Genomic DNA, 21,871 nt, shown 5'->3' on the forward strand with positions numbered 1-21,871 from the left:
AATAAATATTTTGAAAAGCAATAACAGCGTGTTATTCAATAAACTGGAATAATCTAATAAATAGGGACGACGTTAAATTCAATAATAATTATATTTTTCAGTAAATTGTTGTTTATATTGTTGGTACAATATATCACGTTGATTTTTTTAATTTTTGATAAAAATTGCGAAAATTTATAGGGTAAAATAATATTCAATTAAAACTGAAAGATGAGATATTATTTTAGGCTTCATTTTTTTACTAAAATGTATCTTTTTAAATGGAATAAAAAAAACATATCGTATGTTGTTTTATCACTGTTCCGGTGTACCGATTCTTATACAGGGTTGTTCACCACATACGACACGGAGTATTGTAGCTAAACGGATAGATTTTTACAAATTGTAAGTTTTGGGTTCGTTGAAGGACTATTAAAGCTACAATTTAAAAATATTTTTACAAGATACAGAGTGTCATAAATAAATAAAAAATATCAAAGTTGTATTTTTTTAAATGGAACACCCTATATATTATTACATTTTTAGTTTCTACGATTAAAATAAAGGTAAATTTGATTAAGGTTTATTCTTCGCCGTTTAAAGCTAGTAATTATTTAAAAAAAAATTTTAGACACTCTGTATAAGGTAGTATAATTTTTATTATTGCAACACAATAACTGATCAATAAATAAACTTCAGTAAATATTTAGTATTAAAAACTTTGATATCCTCGGAGAAATTAAGCCTTAAAATTTATACTGCAATTTCGTAAAATTGAAAATATTTCAAAAACGGTAAGGTTTAAGTGTAATAAACCTTAATCAAATTTACCTTTATTTTAATCGTAGAAACTAAAAATGCAATAATATACAGGGTGTTCCATATAAAAAAATACAACTTTGATATTTTTTATTTATTTGGGACTTCTTTGAATTTGGATCTTAAAAATCGAAAAAATATTTTTAAATTGTAGCTCTAATAGTCCTTCAACGAACCCAAAACTTACAATTTGTAAAAATCTAATCGTTTAGCTACAATACTCCGTGTCGTATGTGGAGAACAACCCTGTATATTTCTTTTTATTTGCATATTAGGTATATTTCAGCATTCATCTAATATTTCATGTGTACAGGGTTCTCCGTTATTGGTAAAGATTGGAGGATGCGGTTTGCAAAAAGCAGCACCACTTTTTTGTCAAACGGAAGATGCTGTAAACAAATTTTCCATAGCCCTCTTCGTTTCTGAGCTATAGGATCTTTTCGAAAAATTTGCAATTTGAGAGAGCCCCTGCATCTCCATTATTATGGAGGATATCGGTGTAAACTAATGCTTGTAGAACTTTTTACGTAGAATACAGTGGTGTAGTCTGTTTTTCTACGAAAAAAATATAAAGTTATGTTTTTTCAAATGTTAACGCCCTGTATATTTATAAATCATATGACCCGTCTTGCTGATCTTCTCAAAAATATATATCACTCTATATTTATTTTCACTATTTACTGCAATATTTAAAATATATCAATTTCTTATTAGTAGGCCGTGGTAAATAACAAAAAAATAAAAATGGTATTTACTAAAATAGTTAAACACATTAAAATTTTATTTGGGATTGATATATTTTGCTTTTGAACTGTTACCACTGAATCTCTGAATATATTTTTTTATATCGGAAAAAAATTACTTACAAATTTATTACTTTACATAATAAAAACATCAATGTTAATAAAACTTAAAATAAAAATAGAAATATTAATTTTCCAATTATAATTTTATTGGATATGATACTCATATTCTAAACACAAACCAAATTATTATGATAATTGATATATTACTGTATAATATATATTATAACGGGCGCGTCTCAAAAGTGGCTCACCCCTATGACTTTTTTTATTTTTTTTAGATAAAAAAACGAGATTTGGTATGTTAGTATATGACAAAAATTAGGATTGATTGACGTATTCAATTCTTTTTGGTCACTTCCTGTTTCCCCGGAAATGACTACAATTTTGAATTTTAAATGGCACCCTCGGTATTTTTTTACTTTATTCGATAGAAAATTACATTCTGAATAGAATGACATATCATATGTCAACTTTTGACATTCTCACTTAATAAAAAATTGTATTTTAAATTTCAATCTAGAGTGCCATGGCTATGTTAAAAACACCAATTCTTAATCAAGGAGCCTTGGAAAAATAGATTTGATCGTCTAATGTTTTTAGTGTCTTCTCCTGGTCGGTTAGAAAATGGTCAAATCGTATTTTTAATGATATCTCAATTTTTTCAAATGGAACGAGGGTGGCTCATTAGCATATTTGGAAAAAGCATTTTTTTACGAATAATTTGATACAACACACTTGGTATTTCGAGTCAATTTTTCGTTACGAACCGCAAGTTATTATAATTTCAAATAAACCATATGCGAAATTGTCAAAATTTGACATATGATATGTCATTCTATTCAGAATGTCATTTTCTATAAAATAAAGTAAAAAATACCGAGGGTGCCATTTAAAAATCAAAAGTTGTAGTCATTTCCAGTGAAACAGAAAGTGGCCGAAAACAATTGAATATATCAGTCAATCCTAATTTATGTCATATACTAACATACCAAATCTCGTTTTTTTATATAAAACAATAAAAAAGTTATAGGGGTGAGCCACTTTTGAGACGCACCCGGCATACGCTTATCTTTTAGAAGCAAAATATAATTTTATTATTTTTAATTTACGAAAGATTAGTTAAATTAATACTTTATAACAATTTGTAAAAGTACTAATTTTTCAATCATAATTGTATTGTATATGATACTCATATTGCGCAATCAAAATTGTTAAAGTACTATCAATACCAAATAAACTTTTAGTTACGTCATCAAGGGCACGATTATTAAATTCGTTGTTGCCAACTATAGACATATTTGGCGGTAGGCGATTTAAATTTCGCGCTGGGGGTTCAGGTGGTAGCTCTGCTGTAAAAATTGTCAAGTTGCCAATTTTATTTATTTATATTCTAATATTTTAATTCTTTTTTTCACTTTTGTTTTATATTACGAGTTTTTGGTTTGACTGAACTGTGTTGTAATACTTTACGCTTAAATTCTTTTAGACGTTGCAGTCGAAAATTCTTCTTTTTAGTACCGCTTGTAGTGCGAAGTGTTCAAGATGCCGAAGCAGCTTAATAGCCGTTGCAAAAAACTCATCACAACTTTATTCGAATATTTTATGTGCTTTAAGTGCTGTTAAGGACGTGTGAGTTTTATTGATGTAAATAATAACTGTTTATATATTTATAATTAATTCATTTCTTTCTCTAAAATATTTTCATTAAGAGAAAATATGTAAACGTAGGCAATGCTGTGCCGGTCAAGCGTAATCACGTGACTAAAAGTTTATTTGGTATAATCTATAGTGTACAGGGTGTCCCATTTTAGTTGATATCATACGGTATCTGCGTCCATTATCAATGAAGATAGAAGGATGCGGTTTGCACAAACCTGTGCCACTTTTTTGTCAAACGAAAGATGCTGTCAACAAAATTTTCATAGCCCTCTTCGTTTCTGAGCTACAGGGTCTTTTCGAAAATTTTGCAATTAGGGACAGCCCCCGTGTCTCCGTTATTATGGATGATATCGAGAAGGTGAAAACTGATTCTTGTAGAACTTTTTATGTAGAATACAGTGGCGTAGTCTGTTTAACTACGAAAAAAAAATTTTTGGAAATATGAAATAAATTTATGTTTTTTCAAATGGAACACCCCGTATATTTATAAACCATATGATTTATACAACACATTCTCAAAAATATATATCACTCTATGTTTATTTTCACTATTTACTGCAATATTTAAAATATATCATTTTCTTTATTAGTAGGCCGTGATAAATAACAAAAAATCAAAATGGTATTTACAAAAATAGTCATACACATATTAAAATTTTATTGGGAATTGATATATTTTACTTTTGAACTGTTACCTCTGAATCTTTTTTATAACGGAATGGGTTTGCAAATATCTAACAGCTTGCATTATTAGCTAGCATTATTAAAGCATTTTTTAGGTGTTCGACATTGTATTAGTTGCCACGATATATTTCATATTTCAAAAATCCCTAAAATCAGAAATCGAGAACGGACAAATCCGGGAATCAGGAAGACCATCATATTGGTCCATTTGTTCGAATTCATTGATATGATAAATTATAATTTAACAAAATTCTAATATTTTCGTTGTAAGTTAAGTTGTGAGGGGAAAAACATCTAGCTGAAAGTATATTTCACGTAAATTTGCTAATGGAATATTTAGAAGTTCCGATATGATAGCTTCTAAGATTTACAAATAGCGGTAGTGAGTTAAGTTTCCCTAATAAATAAAGAAATTATTAGTGGCTCTCAAAATAAAATTAGAGCCAGATACTCTACTTTTAATTTCTTTTATTATCAATCATGGCCTACTAATAAACATGATCTTTAAATATATTTTTTCAAATATTGCAGTAAATAGTGAAAACAAATATCGAGTAATATATATTTTTGAGAAGCTTATGGCAAGCCAGATCATATAATTTATAAATACACAGGGTGTTCCATTTAAGAAAACATAACTTTAGTTCATATCTTACAGACTACGCCACTTTATTCTACGTAAAAAGTTCTACAATAAACTGTTTTCACCGTCTAGATACGTTTTACAATAACAAAGATGCAAGGGGTGTCCCAAATTGCAAAATTTTCAAAAAGACCCTGTAGCTCAAAAACGAAGAGGGCTATGAAAATTTTGTTTTCGGCATCTTCCGTTTGACAAAAAAGTGGCACGTTTGTGCGAACCGCACCATTCTATCTTCACGAATAACGGAGATACCGTATGATTTCTACCAAAATGGGACACCCTGTATAGTAGATACATACGCTTATCTTCTAAAAGTAAAAAATAGTTTTATCTTTAATTTTCGAAAAACTAGTTAAATTAATACTCTATAGAGTTTCATCTTTGCACCGTGCAAAGTACAATTTGTAGTACTAATTTAACGTTAATAATTGCTGTCATATTTACCGTAATAAACCCATCTCCCGACTGGAAAATCCCCTGTTCGGTACTGGTTAACTTTCCCCGATAAATCACTTGAAACGGCGACGTCGCTATCCGGCGATAATCTTTCTCGACGAGATAATCTTTCGCCGAGCACAACAGCGTGTCGAACAGTCCATTAGCTTTTGACACTTGGTATCTGGCGTAGTCCCTGCAAAACGGATATTTATTTACCAAAAGTACATAAACTCGCTGCATTTGCGAAAGATGATACGTTCATAAAATTCGCTCCCTATCGATTCCACTACAAAATATCTCTGTAAAATATCGGTCGTAAGGAAGTAACTGCCAGCGATATAGTGTAGATCTTCCTCAATAAAACAAATATCGTCATGCCGACTACTTTAAAGCATGTTATTTATATCGTATAATAAAAAAACGGTGTCAAGGACGGCTGGGGAATGACAATCGATGATAATTTTGGCGAGGTCAATCTCTAGACGTCATTTACTCAAGATTAACTGAAAAACTTGTCACAAAATAACACCAATTATAGAAAGATCAAAAAGGATAGAACTTTCCAGACACAGAAATCTATTTCCAGAAAATTCTTTTTTTTCGAACGTCACAAAACTACCGTATGATCGAGAAAAAACGGCGTCCAGTTGGCTGGGAAATGAAGATCGCTGTCATTTTATATGTAAATTTATATGGGAAATGTCATCGATCGTCATTTCCCAGCCAACTGGACGCCATTTTTTTTCGATCATACGGTATTAATTTTGTGACGTGATTGACAATATGGTAATCGCAAAACAATTTCCAATGAACGTGATCAATTTTGAGTGACAAGCGATGGTGACAGCGCTGCCAGATTGTGATGGATTTATGAAATGAATCTTAATTTAAAAATGACAAACAATATATTTATTATATAATTTTTTAAAGATTTTTACGTTTTATTTTTAATTTAATAACTAATATTTTAGTAATAATTGATTTATTTGTTTTATAGATTATTTTACTTTTTACATATTGGCAAAAACTAGTCCATTATGAAGATTATTTTAAGCGTACGTTATTATGGGATATTTATTTGTTTATTGATGTACTGGGTGAGTCAACGATAGAGTAAAGTCCATTATCTCATTTGTTTCGAGGTTTACAAAAAAATATCAAATATAAAAGTTATAGGGACGGTTAAGATACACATTTTAAAATTATTATAGAGTATACAGGGTTGCTTCAAAAAAGTGTGGCGAATATAACATGTTTTTTTAAGCGGAACACCCTATTTTTTATTTTATTTTTAGATTCTGCGTAAAATTCCATAACTTTTTTGTATATAATGTTTTATACCTAAAATTAATAGTTTTTGTAATATTTAAATTTATTTTAACAAATGTGAGATCGCAGTGTGATAAAAAATTGTCAGTGATGGTATTGTTTCTGAAGTTGGAGAACTAAAATTTGGTAGAAGAATTTTATAGAGATATAGAAAAAGACCTATGTGTTCAAAATATATTTATGAATTTCAACTACTTAAAATTAAGAAATTCCAAATTTTTTAAATGGTACACCCTATATATTATCATATTTTCTGATAGATTTTACAAAACTCTTCAACTTTTATTAAGTATGTCATATACCTATTTTTGATACTTTGCGATTTATTACAATTTTTTTCTATTTTTACCCATATTTTTAATAAAATTACGCTACAACATCATAGTTGCCATGACAAAAAGTAATAATTATCAAAATTTCTTGTCTGTTAAGCAAATTAAGGACAAAATTTGAATTTTAGTTTAATTTGTTGTAATAAGTATAAATTGTAGAGATAATAGTTACAGATTTTCCTGAAATGAATTAGTCAATGTGACACGAACAAACCAAGAAAAATATATTTTTTGTACTATATATTATATTTAGTACTATATATTATATAGTACTTTGGTAAGTAGTATAAGAATAGATGTAGATTATCTAGAAAACATCTTCAGTGTGTAATAGGGCGGTTTCGCGGCAGTAGTAATATTGGCTTTACCAAATGATATATAAGTAAACCAGAATTACTACGATAAAAAAACTTTACTGTATGTTGAAGGAAATTCCATTATCAGTAGTCTTACAACAATTAGGTAATCTAATATTACCTTAATCTGTGGTTATTCGCCTCGACGCGCGACGGAAAGTCCAAGTGTCCTCTTTCATAATATAGAAATACACTAAGAAATTCGTGACTGCGATTTTTTGTTTATTTGAGTAAAGTTAATTAATTATAACTAATATCAGCAATTGTAACTAAATATTAAACTACTTGTTAAAGATAAGTAATAAATAGTTAGTTTTGTCATGGTAACTGTGATTTTATAGAGTAATTGTATTAAAAATATGGTAAAAATAGAAAAAATTGGAATAAATCGCAAACCATTAAAAGTAGGTAAATGACATGCTTAATAAAAGTTAAATAGTTTTGTAAAATCTATCAGTAAAAATGATAATATATAGGGTGTTCCATTTAAAAAAAATTGAGATTTTTTAATTTTAAGTAGTTTAAATTCATAAATATATTTTGAACACCCTGTATCATTTAACTAAAATATTTTTATATATACCTTTTTTTTTTCATCTCTATAAAACTCTCCTACCAAATTTTGGTACTTCAACTTCAGAAACAATGGTACCACTGACAATTTTTTACCACACTGCAATTTAACATTTGTTTAAAAAAATTGAAATATTACAAAAAAACTATTAATTTTAGGTATATAACATTATATACAAAAAAGTTATGGAATTTTACGCAGAATCTAAAAATAAAATAAAAAATAGGGTGTTGCCTTTAAAAAAACATATATTATATCCGCCACACTTTTTTGAAGCACCCTGTATACTCTATAATAATTTTAAAATGTGTATCTTAACCGTCCCTATAACTTTTATATTTAATATTTTTTTGTAAACCTCGAAACAAATGAGATAATGGACTTTACTCTATCGTTGACTCACCCTGTACATCTTACAACGCCATAAGTGGTAAAAAAATAACTCATAATAAATACTCATAATTTTTTGGACATAACAAGTAAGAGATCGCTATTAATGCACAAAGTAATAATCACAGAATTTAATAAAAACTAACGTAGAAATAACTTTGAAAGTGGTGTAATGTGCTTATCACACACACACACACACATATACACGCATGACCATATTTGTGACAACCGTGCAGTAAAGACATTTGTGGTATCATCTCTATTTTTGTACGAAATGATACGAACTCGCTGTCCACGACCTAAAAATATAATTTATATGTCTATACACTCCACCGTAAGAAAGTTATTGGCATTTGTTAATTGTGGAAACCTGTTCCACAAATATATAATTTTAGAATGTGTATTTGTGCTACCACAAATACCTTGCACCATAAAAGTGTGTAATATAGATACCACAAATATACAAATTTCAACTTCCTGTAAAAAGGACTCCACAACTATTGTCGAATGTGAGTAATTATCAACTAACCTTTTAATATAACATTTTTAGTAATTTCCGTGTAGCTACGCTGATTCAGAATTAGTGTTTGTGGATGCTACATATTGCTATTTGGAATCAATATTTTCGTCCAAGCAGCTATATTATATTATCACATATTAGAGAACAACGGCATACGGTCGAATCGGCCGCTGCTGGCACGTATACGTAGACGTAAAGAATCTTTTACGTGTATAAAAAATAAAAAATATAAGAAATGCGCATGCGTACGTAAACGTTTACGTGTTTGTAGGCCGACTCGACCGTATGCCGTTGTTCTCTATTTACCGAAAAAAATCGTAACGTACCATACGATCGAAAAAAAAAACGGTGTCAAAGACGGCTGGGGAATGACAATCAATAATTATTATTATGAGCGAGGTCAAGCCCTAGATCTCCATTTACTTGGCCCGTACTATTCTCTATTTTTTCATGGCGCTTACTGCCAATTGACTTTAAGAACGTTGTAATTTATTTCTATATTAGTAAAAATTATTTTTTAATAATGTAATTTAAAATTCGAGAAAAAAATACTTTTTTGGAAGTAGATTTGTGAGTCTGGAAACATTCAATCATTTTTTAGATGTTAGAAAATTAGTATTAATTTTTGATAAGTTTTATGTCAATTTTTAGATACTGGCGTCTAGAGATTGACCTCGCCAAAACTAGCAACTATTGTCATTCCCCAGGCGTCTATGACGCCGTTTCTTTTTCGATCAAACGGTATTTCTAACCCATTGTTCACAAATATTTAGCCAATACAACTAACGATATAAAAAAAAGTTTCACTCAGTGTAAGTAGGGTTTCCAATTATTTAAAATCCCGGAATAAGAACCTATAATCTCGGAATCGCGGGGATCAGAATGAGAAATTTAATCTAAAGAAATATTTAATAAAAATGCAGCTACATAATATATCAAAAAGAAAATGAGGAAAGAGCTTTATTAAAATAGAATAAACAAAGTAATTTTCCATATGTAGTTAGTAAAAAAAATAAAATTCTTGTTGCAAAAAAAATATAGCAAACACGGAAATATAACACTTAGATATTGACGTTCGGCTTACAACGCTTTCAGATGGAGCGGACCGTCCTCGCGGATGTTTTTTCAAGATAGCTCATCCGGACGAAACATAGGCGAACCATGTGAAATTATGTTCATTTAAATTCATGGAACTGGTGGACGGTCCGCGCGGACGCTCCGCTCCATCTGAAAGCCCTGTAATGGAACTCGCGGACGGTACGCGCGGACGCTTCGCTCTATCTGAAAACGCTGTAACAGCGCTTTCAGGACTCAGCGCGACCGTACGCGATATTTTTTCAAGATAAGATAGCCGTCGACGATCTTAAGGTGTACGCGCACTGAATCGGTACCAGTCCGGCGAGAAACGGCGAAGGCGGTGACTCGACTATCGTAGATAGGTAGAGGTAGGAATCTGACCTCTACGGGCCGAAATGTTTTAGTGGACGCCGGCGCCGTCTATATGTACGATGGTCGCAGTCGCTTTTGCTGGTCGGTCCGATCCGATGCAGTGCGCGCCCTCCTTTATCCGGACGGAGCATACGCGCGACCCATATAAAACTGTTCATTTGAACTAGTGGAACACGCGGACGGTACGCGCGGACGCTCCGCTCCATCTAAAAGCGCTGTTAGTATAAATAAAATATGATATTTGAAAGACTAACTCGAATCATTTTAGATTGGGCATTAAAATTTTTCGACATTTTCGAAATCCTGGGATTTAATATCGGTATTTCGGGGATAAATATACACCGGGCACCCGGTTTGGTAACCCTAAGCGACCGACTATCATATCATTTAGAATATGTTCGGGATTTTCCTCTCGGTACATTTTAATATGTTATGGTAATAATATATAACTAATATACAGTATGTCTCCGGATTGTCTTTACAAGAGGAAAAACATATTTATTATTAATATTTTGAGAAAAATGCATTCTTAATAAAAATTTTTGCTTGTTCTAAAATGGTTAATCCCGTTTGAAAATGATAAACATGAAAATATCGTTGATTTTTTCTAAGCCCTAAAAATGAAACCGAGTTTTTATGGTAATATAATTTAGATTTCATTCTTTGATAGATGGGTATTATTAATTTTGGTTAATGACATATGTTTTGCTATTGTTAAGGTATCACATTTTCCGATGACCATTATCATCCTTTCCGTAGCATTCAACTAAATAAATTTTGTGTTTCTTTATCATTTTAAGACGCAAAAAATATGACGTTAATTAAAATTCTATCAATAACAACAAAGACCGAAAACCATAGAAACGCGATTTGATTTTTAAGACTTTCAAAAAATTCAACCATATTTTCAGTTTTTTTTTTAATTTTCTCTAAAACGGTATGGAAATTTGGAAAAGTATAAACGGGATTAACCATTTTAGAACAAGCAAAAATTTTTATGACGAATGCGTTTTTCTCAAAATATCAATAATAAAAAAGTTTCTCCTCTTGTAAAGACAATCCGGGGACCTACTGTATAATTAACCTTTTAATAATATATTATGATATAAGGGTGTTCCTCAATGAGATTTAGAGGCGACTCTTGAGTTAATTTTCCGCCAAAACGATTCTAGGAACCTTGTCCACTCTGTATCTCAGTTATCAAGTTGATAGGTTTAGGAACTAGTTTCCTGTGAAGTTTTTTTTCTTAAAATTAACCAATAATTTCCCTCGTGAACCCAACTATATCATTAAGAAACACCCTATATATATTTTTATTAAATATTCTAGGATTTATTATGTTGTTTTTTTGGCGCATTTATATTTATACAAAGGAGTACCTGAAAGACAAGATAAAACCGATCATAATTGAATTGTTTTAAATGGAGAAACTCATAGCAGATATGCATTCTAAAAAAAATGTTTGATTTGACTCTAATCAAATTTTTTTGGAATTTTTCATTTAACGTACCATACACTGATTCAATTACTTTTGAATTATTCATGTTTGAAAATTATATTTTTTTAATATTTTTTAGATTTGTCTGTACCATTAAATATTAACAGCCAAACCAGGTTGTGTCTATGTTCTTATATCATTATTTAAAAGTCTTTCATAAGGCACATGAACTGCTTTTCAAAATCTGAAAATGTCAATTTTCAAATGTAATTAATTAAAAACAGTACAATTATTCATAATATTAAGTTAAATGAATAATACTTATTTTTAATTAAAATCATAATATATCAAAATACGGGGTGCTCCATTTAAAAATGCATTTGTGTTTGTCCATGCGCAGCTAAATGATTGAAGATCTACCTTATACAGGATGGCTCCTCTCATACGCCGCGGAAGCTCCAAGGAGAACGGTAGTTTATATCAAAATGAGATTTTGGCATCAAAGTTATGTTTTTTCTAACGGAACACCCTATATATTAAATGATTTTTGGATTCTAGCAAATAAAAAATAAATGTGAGTTTTATTAAAGAATCTAAGGATTTTGACATATTTCACATTTCTTGAAAACGAAGAATTTTAAATTTCGATAACAGCTACCTAAATTTTAGTTGATCTTGTATAACCTGATATTTTTTACAGTAACTATTGTATGTTAAACCAAATTGAAATTTGACTCGAAAAGTTATACAGTGAAACCAAATTAATATGGAACATTAGCCACTTTTAAAAGCAAGTTACTCCTTTATTTTAAAAGGAACATCCAGCATATTTTTCCGGTGTTCAGTTGGGAATTTGTATATCTTCAAAATATTATTAAGGTTGCCAACCCCTTAGACAAAGATTTTCTTAGATATTTTATTTTTTATGATTTTACGTCAGTAAATCTTTATTATTTGAAGAAATCTAGGGAGGCTGTGTGATACTACCTTTTGTTAATTTAACAAAATTAAAGATTGTAGAGTAAAATACTCAACGGTAATAAAAGATACACGTTTAAAACATATTTTAATTATGACAGAATTAAAACTAGACATAAACCTATAATTATGTGACAAAAATGAAATCAAATGCTCAAAATGCTTCCTTTCCTGTTTGCATACTACTAACTGCATAAAATAATTGTCTTTTCAAAAGGATCTTTTCATTTAAAAAGGCATATGTGGAGTTCTGCCTAGAAGAGCAGCTACAATGATTTCTCTCATGTTGTCGACAATAGTTGGTCGAGTTTTGTAAACACTGTCTTTAACATATCTCCATAAAAAAAACAGACTTGATAAAATCAGAAACATTTAAGTATTATTTTAATTGGTGAATGCACACTGCAAATACAACCTAACTTAATAACACCAACTAATAGAATGATATCAATTCTCTGTGATGTAGGATAAGTTTGCATTTTCGGCAAATTTCTGAGAATTTTTTTTGTTTTCACTGACACAAAATGATAACTAGTTGTTAAAGTTTGATTAATTAGACAGCTATGTTGAAGTAACGTCAGACATATCAGAGCCACCTAGATTTTATCTAGGTGGCTATTTTACACCTAAATAATAAAGATCTACTTAGATCAAATCATGTAAATGAAAATATCTAGGAAAATCTTTGTTTGAGGGGTAGGCAACCTTAATAGTATTTTGAAGAGACATGAATTCTCCATTGAATATCTGAATAATACATTGGGTGTTCCATTTAAAATAAAAGAGTAACATTCTTTTAAAGGTGACCAGTGTTCAATATTAATTTTGTCTCACCCTGTATAACTTTTTGGATCAAGTTTTAATTTGATTTAAAGTACAATAGTTATTTTAACTATATATTAGGCTATACCAGGTAAATTCCAATTTAGGTAGCTTTTATTGTAATTTAAAAATTGTTCTTTATTTCTAGAAAATGTTAAATATGTCAAAAACCTTACATTTTAGTCATATCCTTCTCTTATAAAACTCACCTTTATTTTTCTCACAGAATCCGAAAATCGATTAATATATAGGGTACATATATAATACATTACAAAAAATACAACTTTGATATGTAACTTTTTTTGGGGACACCCTGTAGAAGTCTCTATATTTTTAAAAAGTGCTCTGAATTAAACTACATATGCTCACAAAATTTCATTTCAATACAAACTGTCGTTCTCCTTAGAGCCTCCGCGGCGTATGAGAGGCGCCACCCTGTACATTCCCAAATATTTCTTAAAAATTTGGAACGCAACAGAAAACATAAAAGAATAGAAATTAAATATGGTGTGTATTCTGAATCGGTACGTTTCGGGAATGTACGCATCTAAACGCCGGATTTATCACAAATATGAGTGTGTATAAAAATGTAGATGGCGCTGCGATACAGGGAAGTTTAGGTTACCACAATTCTGAAAGTGTGTGATACCAATAAATATTATGATTTGTGGAAACTTACACACGTAATTTTTCGGATCTAGCCGACCAGACTAATTTTGACCCGAGGATATCGAATTTGCTATCAGAAAATTGTGGTATAAGCGTGTATGTATACCATAATTGAGACGTATGTCACAAATACTACTACTGCACACACAAGGTGTCACAAATATGGTCACACATACACACACACACACAATCAAACTTACCTCTCTGGTTGCAGTCAAGGGTAATAATGGACTTTTATTGTCACGTTCTCGTTCAAAATAGTTTATCAGGGAAGCTACAAGCTCTTTGCTTCGACTGTTTAAATGATTCGGCATATTTTCAACACACAATTTCAAGAAATGCAATACAAACACTCTGAAATTTAGTTCTTAAAAGAACTGTTTGTACTTTTAAAGTACAATATTTAAAAAAAAAGACTATGAAAAGAGGCAAAAAACGAGAATGACTCACAAAGATTCAACAACACGATATTATACAAAATAATGACTGACTTTAGGATAATTGTCAAATAATAAACGACAACCTTGCTGAAAACGGCGCAATGTGACCAACAAAGCGATAATAAAATTCGGTTTAAACTAATTTTTACAGCTTTAATCTAAATGAAATATCTGTTAGAATCATTTGCTCTATAAAGTCAAATAAAGAGCAACTCGGTATCTTAAATTATACAACAAATTTAAACATTTTTGCCAAAATTTCATTTAGTCAGGTTTATAAACTTTAGTGTCAATGTCGATATGATTGATGACATGATTGATGACATGATTGATGACATTGTGCATCGGGAAATGCTTTGCGATTACGATATAAAAAAGTCGTTTTAACACCTAGGCATAAAAGTGTAGCATTTTACGGCTAAGCCCATAAGTATGAAAACATACAAATATATACTATTAAACTGACATTAAGTGTCAAATTCAACGAACCGTAACCATAAAGACAATGTCGGCTCAAGTCATAGACAAACAAATAAAAAGAGACTGGCAAATTAAATGGCAAAGAGAGGGACAACGTTCCCGTAGCGCAACTCAGAACGCAAAATTTCGTTCAATTTATGTTGATCTGCGCATTGCGTCTATTGGGACCACTATCTCATTCTAATATAAGAAGAGAGAAAGAATCAGCCATATAAAACGTAATTTCTAAATAGAAATTAGAACAATCGCCTTTCGTTTTCGTCATCATGACAACCACAGATGACAACCAAGATGACAACATCATGACAATTCGTCATGTTTGTTAATTTTTCTTTTGGTGATTTACCTTTTCTCTAAACTCTCCATTTTATTGACTTATGAATATGGATAGGGAGCAAATTCCTTTGTTCCATATCCTTTGTTATATATATATTTGCTGCAGGAGCCAGTATCATCTATTTTTTATATGTATTAGTGCCCCCTTTCTCTGATAGATATGTTAAAGACACCCGGTAAAATAAAAGTAAGTAGTTATATTTATCATCTTATTAAGAAAAAAGTAGAAGTAGTAGTGTAAAAAATATTTCGAAGCTCTCTTAACATAACAAATTAATACAATTAATTTTTTTCATTTTTTGGGTAGGTAGTTTATAGCTGGTTTATAGTAACCAGAAACTTTATTAATATACCTATTTTACTTTTGTTTTAGGATTCAAACTGGACTTGAAAATGGTTCAGGATCATGATTCTCGTAAAGTCTTCTTTCAATTAGGCAGTTTTTTCGAAAATGAGATTTTTAATGCCCTTTAAAAAAAATTGGCCTATCGTTTCCTGCAAGAGTCAGTTCTTCTGTGCATTTAAAATTGGTAGGTGGGTGGAATAAACACTGTTATTTTTTGTTATTATATTATAAAAAGTTTATTTATTTTTATGTATAAATAAATATGTTTATAAAACAGTACAATTTTTGCTTTTTTTATAATTTCCCTTATAATAGTAGTATTCTTTCGTTCTGAAAGAAACTGTAAATTTTCACTTACACTGATTTATTCCCTACCCCAAGTAGCATTTGGACGTAATCTAACGTCGGGTATACGTCGCGTTCAATAAACCCGACGTCGGGTACCAACGTAGGTTCGACCGCCTGACGACCCTTATTTGCACCTAAATGGGAAATACAGATTCGGGTCGCCTCGACGTCGGTGTCTGACCTAATAGGGAATGTAATTCTACCAATTACCAACGTCATATTACGTTGGATTTTAGTCACTTAAAATTCGTTGCTAAGCACTTACGTTACGTTTGGTTTCATATTCGCTACCAAGAATACATAAAACCCTAACCAAACTACCTAATTACAAATGGATTCATAATCACTCCTCGAATAGAACTATAAGTGCCTATCTAATTTCATATTATAATAATTCTGAATCATTAATCCAGATATCAGTTTTGTCAACGGAAGTCACTTTTTTGATATATCTGATTAAAATACTCCGGAAAACAACGAGCGCCTTCAAAAGTAGGTAGATTTATGAAATAAAAATATCTATAAAAAAGTAACTCGCAAAATATTTTTTTTTATTTTCTAGCTGGTGTAATCATAAAACTGTACTGTGGTTCCCACCAAACTCAACCTTATCAATATTATTCTACTAGAAATCGGAATGTGAATATAAATTTTAAAAACAAAAACGATTTTAAAATGGCTGACAATCGGATACGTGTTAAGAATGGCGGATTTCTGTGTCCGACTTAATATGAACTACCAATATACCAATTCCGACCGGGTCTCCAACATTAGTCGTGTCACACGACCGAAGTCATCAAACCGGACGACCGGCAATCGTATTATGACGTATATAATTCCAACGTACGCCACGTAACCTGACTTTGCGTATCAGTGATTTGTGGATTTGTGCAACTATATATTTTAGTTTTTGTTTTCTCTTTAAAACAATGGGCAGCCACTTTTTTAAGATAGTATATATAAAATTTAAAAGAATTGGAACCAGTACCTCACATGTGGGGGGAGGATGGGGTCTGCTGGTTTCCTAAGCTAAAAAATGAAATTAAGATGCACCAGTGTAATGCAGCATCTCTTCCGGATAAAAAGCATTCGTGGGCGGAGGGAAGACATCACTACTACTATTATTATTTTGCAAAAGCGTTGACCTCTTTCTGTAAAATGTAGATGAATGTCTAAATGCCTTTTTAGTGTTTTTTTAGGCATAATAAAAAAAATTAAGTTTGTTTACAAAAACTTTTTATTAGGTTATGTTCATGATGTTTATTAGGCCGCAAATGCTACTTAATGGGTTGTATTTACGGACGTAAATAGAGATACGTAAATTAGGTTAAAAATATGAACATAAAATACAACAAAATATAATTGGACGTTACTTTAGGGATTATCAGTGAGACGTATCCTATTCGGACAACGGGTAGACGTCGGGCTAGTTCACGTATAGGTACGTCGTGCAAGCCAACGTTGGAACGACGTTGGGAAATTAATAAAAATGGTACGTTGTTATTTTGTACGTCGACAGATCGTTGGATTTACCGACTCGGATCCAACGACGTCACTTTTAATAGGAAAGCGACGTCACCAGTCGTATCACCAGCACCCGACCTAAATTTGCACAAAGTCTGACGTCGCTTCAGGTGAGATTTAGTTCGAAGTCAGATAGTTGCTACTTGGGACACCACGTTCCCTTAACGTGGTATAGGGAATAAATCAGTTTAAGTAAAAATTTTCAGTTTCAGAATGAAAGAATACTACTAATAATGGCTAATTTAAATTTTCCGCCAGCCAGAATGTGCGATAATGTCTTGCGATACGTTTTATACCTATCTTTTTCTTTTTCATATGAAGCACACATAATAAAGAAAGATAGCAATAAAGACGTATGTCCTGCCATGGTTCTGCTAATTCGTTTCAAAATTGTTATTCTGAGTTGCGCTACGGGAACGCGGTCCCACTCTTTACCATGAGATATGTCAGTCTCTTTTTATTTGTTTGTCTATGGCTCAAGTAGATATTTTGTCCGAACTGTATTCCGGAAACTTCGGCAGCATATTCTGCAGATAAAAATAAGTAAAAAAGTTCGTATAAATATATGACCTAAAATGTTTACTTTCAGTGATACAGGATGTAGAAGTTTCATTTTTATTTCGATTTTTTCTAAATAATTTCTGAAGTAACGTTAATATTTGAATAAAAAATGGTGTCTTGAAGTTTCTTGACATGAGAATTTTGATTTTGATATACTCATTATTGAAAAAAATAAATACGTTGAGTGGATAGTTATTTCACTAAAATAATAAATTTGGGAAATTTTTATTTTTTTAAATCAATCGTAAATTTTTCTGCAAAAAATGATGATAAAACAGGTTCTGTTGAACTTTTGGCACAAAAACATTTCAAATTTATGATTTCAGTCTAATAACTATTTAGTCAGCATGTTTAATTTATGTCAATGATAACAGGTATTGATAATTTCGATTCCAAATAGCTCGAAAATCATTACTCGTAGCGATTTTTACCAAGAGACCTTTTTCTCGTAAAAACGTCGTAAATGTATATTTTTTTAATCAGTAGTTTTATACAGGTACGGACGAAAAGTTATTACTCTTCAAACCAGTTAAAAAATATGTAGGTGGCGTCCTCTACTAGTAGGAGTCATATTCAATCAAAACATCAAAACCAAATTTCTCATGTGAAAAAACTCCCAGACCCCAATTTTCATCGGAATATTGACGTTACTAATTTTTTGGAAAAAATCAAAATAAAAATGAAACTTCTACACTCTGTATCTCCGAAACTAATTATTTTAGAACATACATTTATAAGAACTTTTTTACTTATTTATATCTGCAGAATATGCTTTCAAAGTTTCCGGAATACAGTTCGGACCACCCTGTATATTACAAACGTTTCAATACCTTTAAAGTTAAAACATTCTTTTTTGTTACATTAATAGGTTTACGTACGAATTTAAAAACAATACGTAATAAAAAAATATAGAAAAGCACTTGTCAATGTAAGCATAAAACATAAATTACAAAAAGAATATAAATGTTGTAAAATAAATATTTTACTAATTTTAGAATATCGTAAACATTAATAACTAAATTTATTTATGAACTATCTAAACCTAGGTATTAATAAAAGATCTCCAATAATATAAAAAATACTCATAATTTTTTTGGGCATGATACGCACATTATAAGCATAAGCCAACTTCATTCAGTTTATTTAAAAATTTGTAATAATTATTTCTTTTCAAATAAGCAATAATTGTTTTGAGTAGTATAATTTGTAATACCTTAATATACTTTTTTATTTAAATATCGTTAAAATTTAACATAATATTTAATTTTGGGTCTGCTTTAAAGTTGCCGATAAAAATGCGAATTTCTTTTTAAATTTATTGGCAACCAGACGCACAAAATTAGAATAGTTAACATCAATCTATATGTTAATAAAAGATATTGAAAAAAAAATCGTAGTCACAATTTTTTTGGACATGATTTACACATTATAAAAATAAACAAAATTAAATAAGTAGTGTTTAGTTTATGTCTCACTAAAAGCTAAGGCTCTTTCCTCTTTCCTCTTCGTTAACTGAAAACTAATAACTTGAAATTTTCTAAAGAGCTCTTATTTTTAACAATGTTTTAAAGCTCTCTATATACTTAAATAGTTTTATAATTCGCTGCGAACATTTCCCGGCATAGAAACCAAAACATAAAACTGCTTTTACCCTACCGTAAAGTTTTATCTTCATCGGCCAACGATTCGGTCACAGAGTATTCGACTACGACTCCCACCAGTTGATCATGCAGTATCGATGTTAAAACCTCTTTCAGTTGCAGCCATATTTTATCCGCCAATACAAGTTCTGAAACAGAACAAACAAAGTTATCAGAATGAACAGATAATAATAGATTTTTTAGAATTTAGTAAGTAAAGTCTAACTGACTAGTTATAAAGTTTGAATATTTGTTATGGTAACGATTTTTTTAAACAAAACAAGTATATACAGGGTGTCATTGAAATGGTGTAAAAAAAATTGGGGGGTGATAGTACTCCTAAAAATAGTAAAAAAAATTCCTATAAGTATAGGGCGGAAGATTCATATTAAGGGAGTTAGGGGCACTGAAAGGGTGAATTTAAAAAACGGTTGTTTTGAAATTGCAGGCTTAAAAAACGAGATAAAATTTCGAAAAAAAAATCCTCTGTCATAAATTGTGACCCTAAATCAAATGGTGATTCTGAAAAATTATTTGGAAAAGCGGAAAGGGTAGTTTTTGCAAGGGTAGCAAATAGCAAAACTAAATACTTTTTCCTACAAAAAAGGTACTCTTGTTGCATATCGCCCAGAGCGATGGTTTTCGAGAAAATTTAAGGCAAAAAGTTTGCTCCGATGGGTTGCTAACTGGTTAATCAACATAAACTTATGAAAGTTATGGCGGTTCAAAAGTAACCAAGTAGTTATCAAATAATTAATTGAAAAATAAAAATTTCACGATTTTTAAAACATCTTATTGCTTTAAAAACGAAATAAACCAATTACCAAAATTCCTTATTAAAATAATGCATTCCTTAATTCATTCATAGTAAATGTTTAAAGTGTGACCACCATTCATTTCAATGCGGACATCTGCTCCAAGATCTGTGTACCCTGTCGAATATCCTTGGTGTTGTCCAAATTTGACTCTGGAACAGTCAATAATGCGTTGCCGTAGTTGCTCTTCAGTATTAATCGGCACTGAGTAAACCAAACCTTTCAAGTGGCCCCAGAAGTAGAAATCTAGTGGATTATTTCGTTTTTTAAAGCAATAAGATGTTTTAAAAATCATGAAATTTTGATTTTTCAATTTATTATTTGATAACTACTTGGTTACTTTTGAACCGCCACACAGTGCTTCATCCCATGGACAAAAATCGAAAAAAAAAGTTAAAACTTACTAATATCTGAATATGTAATTTTATACTTATAGCAATGTTCAACCATCCTGTATATTATTTTTCATAAACAGCGTTTTTTGTTAGCAAATATTTTCACTAAAAATAAATTTTGCGATCATTATCTTATCAGTGAAAAGAATAACATTCATAGTAGTTCTGTATATTATGGAGTTAAACGCTACGTACTTAATTAAAAGCCACTATGGATATTGTTAAACAAGGTATGTACTTTAAATTTATTTCTAAACAAGTTCGTGATTGTTTAGTTTTTAATTATTTTTTAAGATGTTTCTTAAATGCGTACAAAAATTTTACGTTTTCAAACTTCAAAAAGGCATTTAAAAAAACATATCAAAACATATCGTATTTATTGAATATTTTTGTTGTCATATTCATACACTTTTAATTTTTGTATAGTTCACCTGCGTCTGCTTGCGACGGACTTTATTTTATAATACTTTTCAGATGGAGTAAAATTGATAAGCAATACCGATCTGGTTAATACATGGCTTGATCATAAGGACAAGAATTCAAAATTATTTGTATTTCAAAAAATGTGTTCTTTATGAGATATTGATGAACCTTCCAGTCAAATGAGACACCACTTGTGCCTGAAAAAACCCACTATGTTGGAGCGAAACGTCGCATATAAAAGTTTCCATCTTTCAATTTATTATAAATCCTCATACCCAAGAAAAGGAAAAAATTATATATGGATATGGTCTATTAAAGAGGTAACTATTAACATCCGAATCCCTCATACCAACAAAAAGAACAGTAACAACGCGAAAAAGTAACATATTAGATAATTATGTATAGAAATATCTTATTATGTGAGGATACTTCATCTACCTGTGATTTGGATACTATAAATTTGGAAGATTCTGTCAGCAGTGATTCTTCTGAATCAGAGTAGTTACGATCTATGCATTTTGTTGTCCTAAAGTAAATTTATAGTATGTTAAGTTTTTTTTAATTAAATATAACATTAATGTTTCTTTTTCATTAAAGAAAAATATGTTTATCTTATATTAGGCTTATATTGTAGGAATCATGTTCTAATGTTATTTCAATTATTTTCTATCACAGGGA

At 30.4% G+C, this 21,871-nt stretch overlaps 1 protein-coding gene across 3 annotated transcripts in view; it reads right to left on the reverse strand.

The window, feature by feature from the left end:
• The window catches only part of LOC115888569, a 147,437-nt gene that overhangs the window by 46,785 nt on the left and 78,781 nt on the right, over positions 1-21,871 (reverse strand). For all 3 annotated transcript variants that reach the window (XM_030908332.1, XM_030908340.1, XM_030908349.1), the window contains 2 exons: positions 19,577-19,709; positions 5,035-5,221 (listed from right to left, as the gene is read on the reverse strand). In XM_030908332.1, the coding sequence (XP_030764192.1) occupies positions 5,035-5,221; positions 19,577-19,709 (320 nt within the window). The remainder of the gene's footprint in view (positions 1-5,034; positions 5,222-19,576; positions 19,710-21,871) is intronic.

The sequence above is a fragment of the Sitophilus oryzae genome, unplaced genomic scaffold, assembly GCF_002938485.1.
Source record: "Sitophilus oryzae breed Bouriz unplaced genomic scaffold, Soryzae_2.0 scaffold_1167_pilon_pilon, whole genome shotgun sequence".
Taxonomy (NCBI): Eukaryota; Metazoa; Arthropoda; class Insecta; order Coleoptera; family Curculionidae; genus Sitophilus; species Sitophilus oryzae.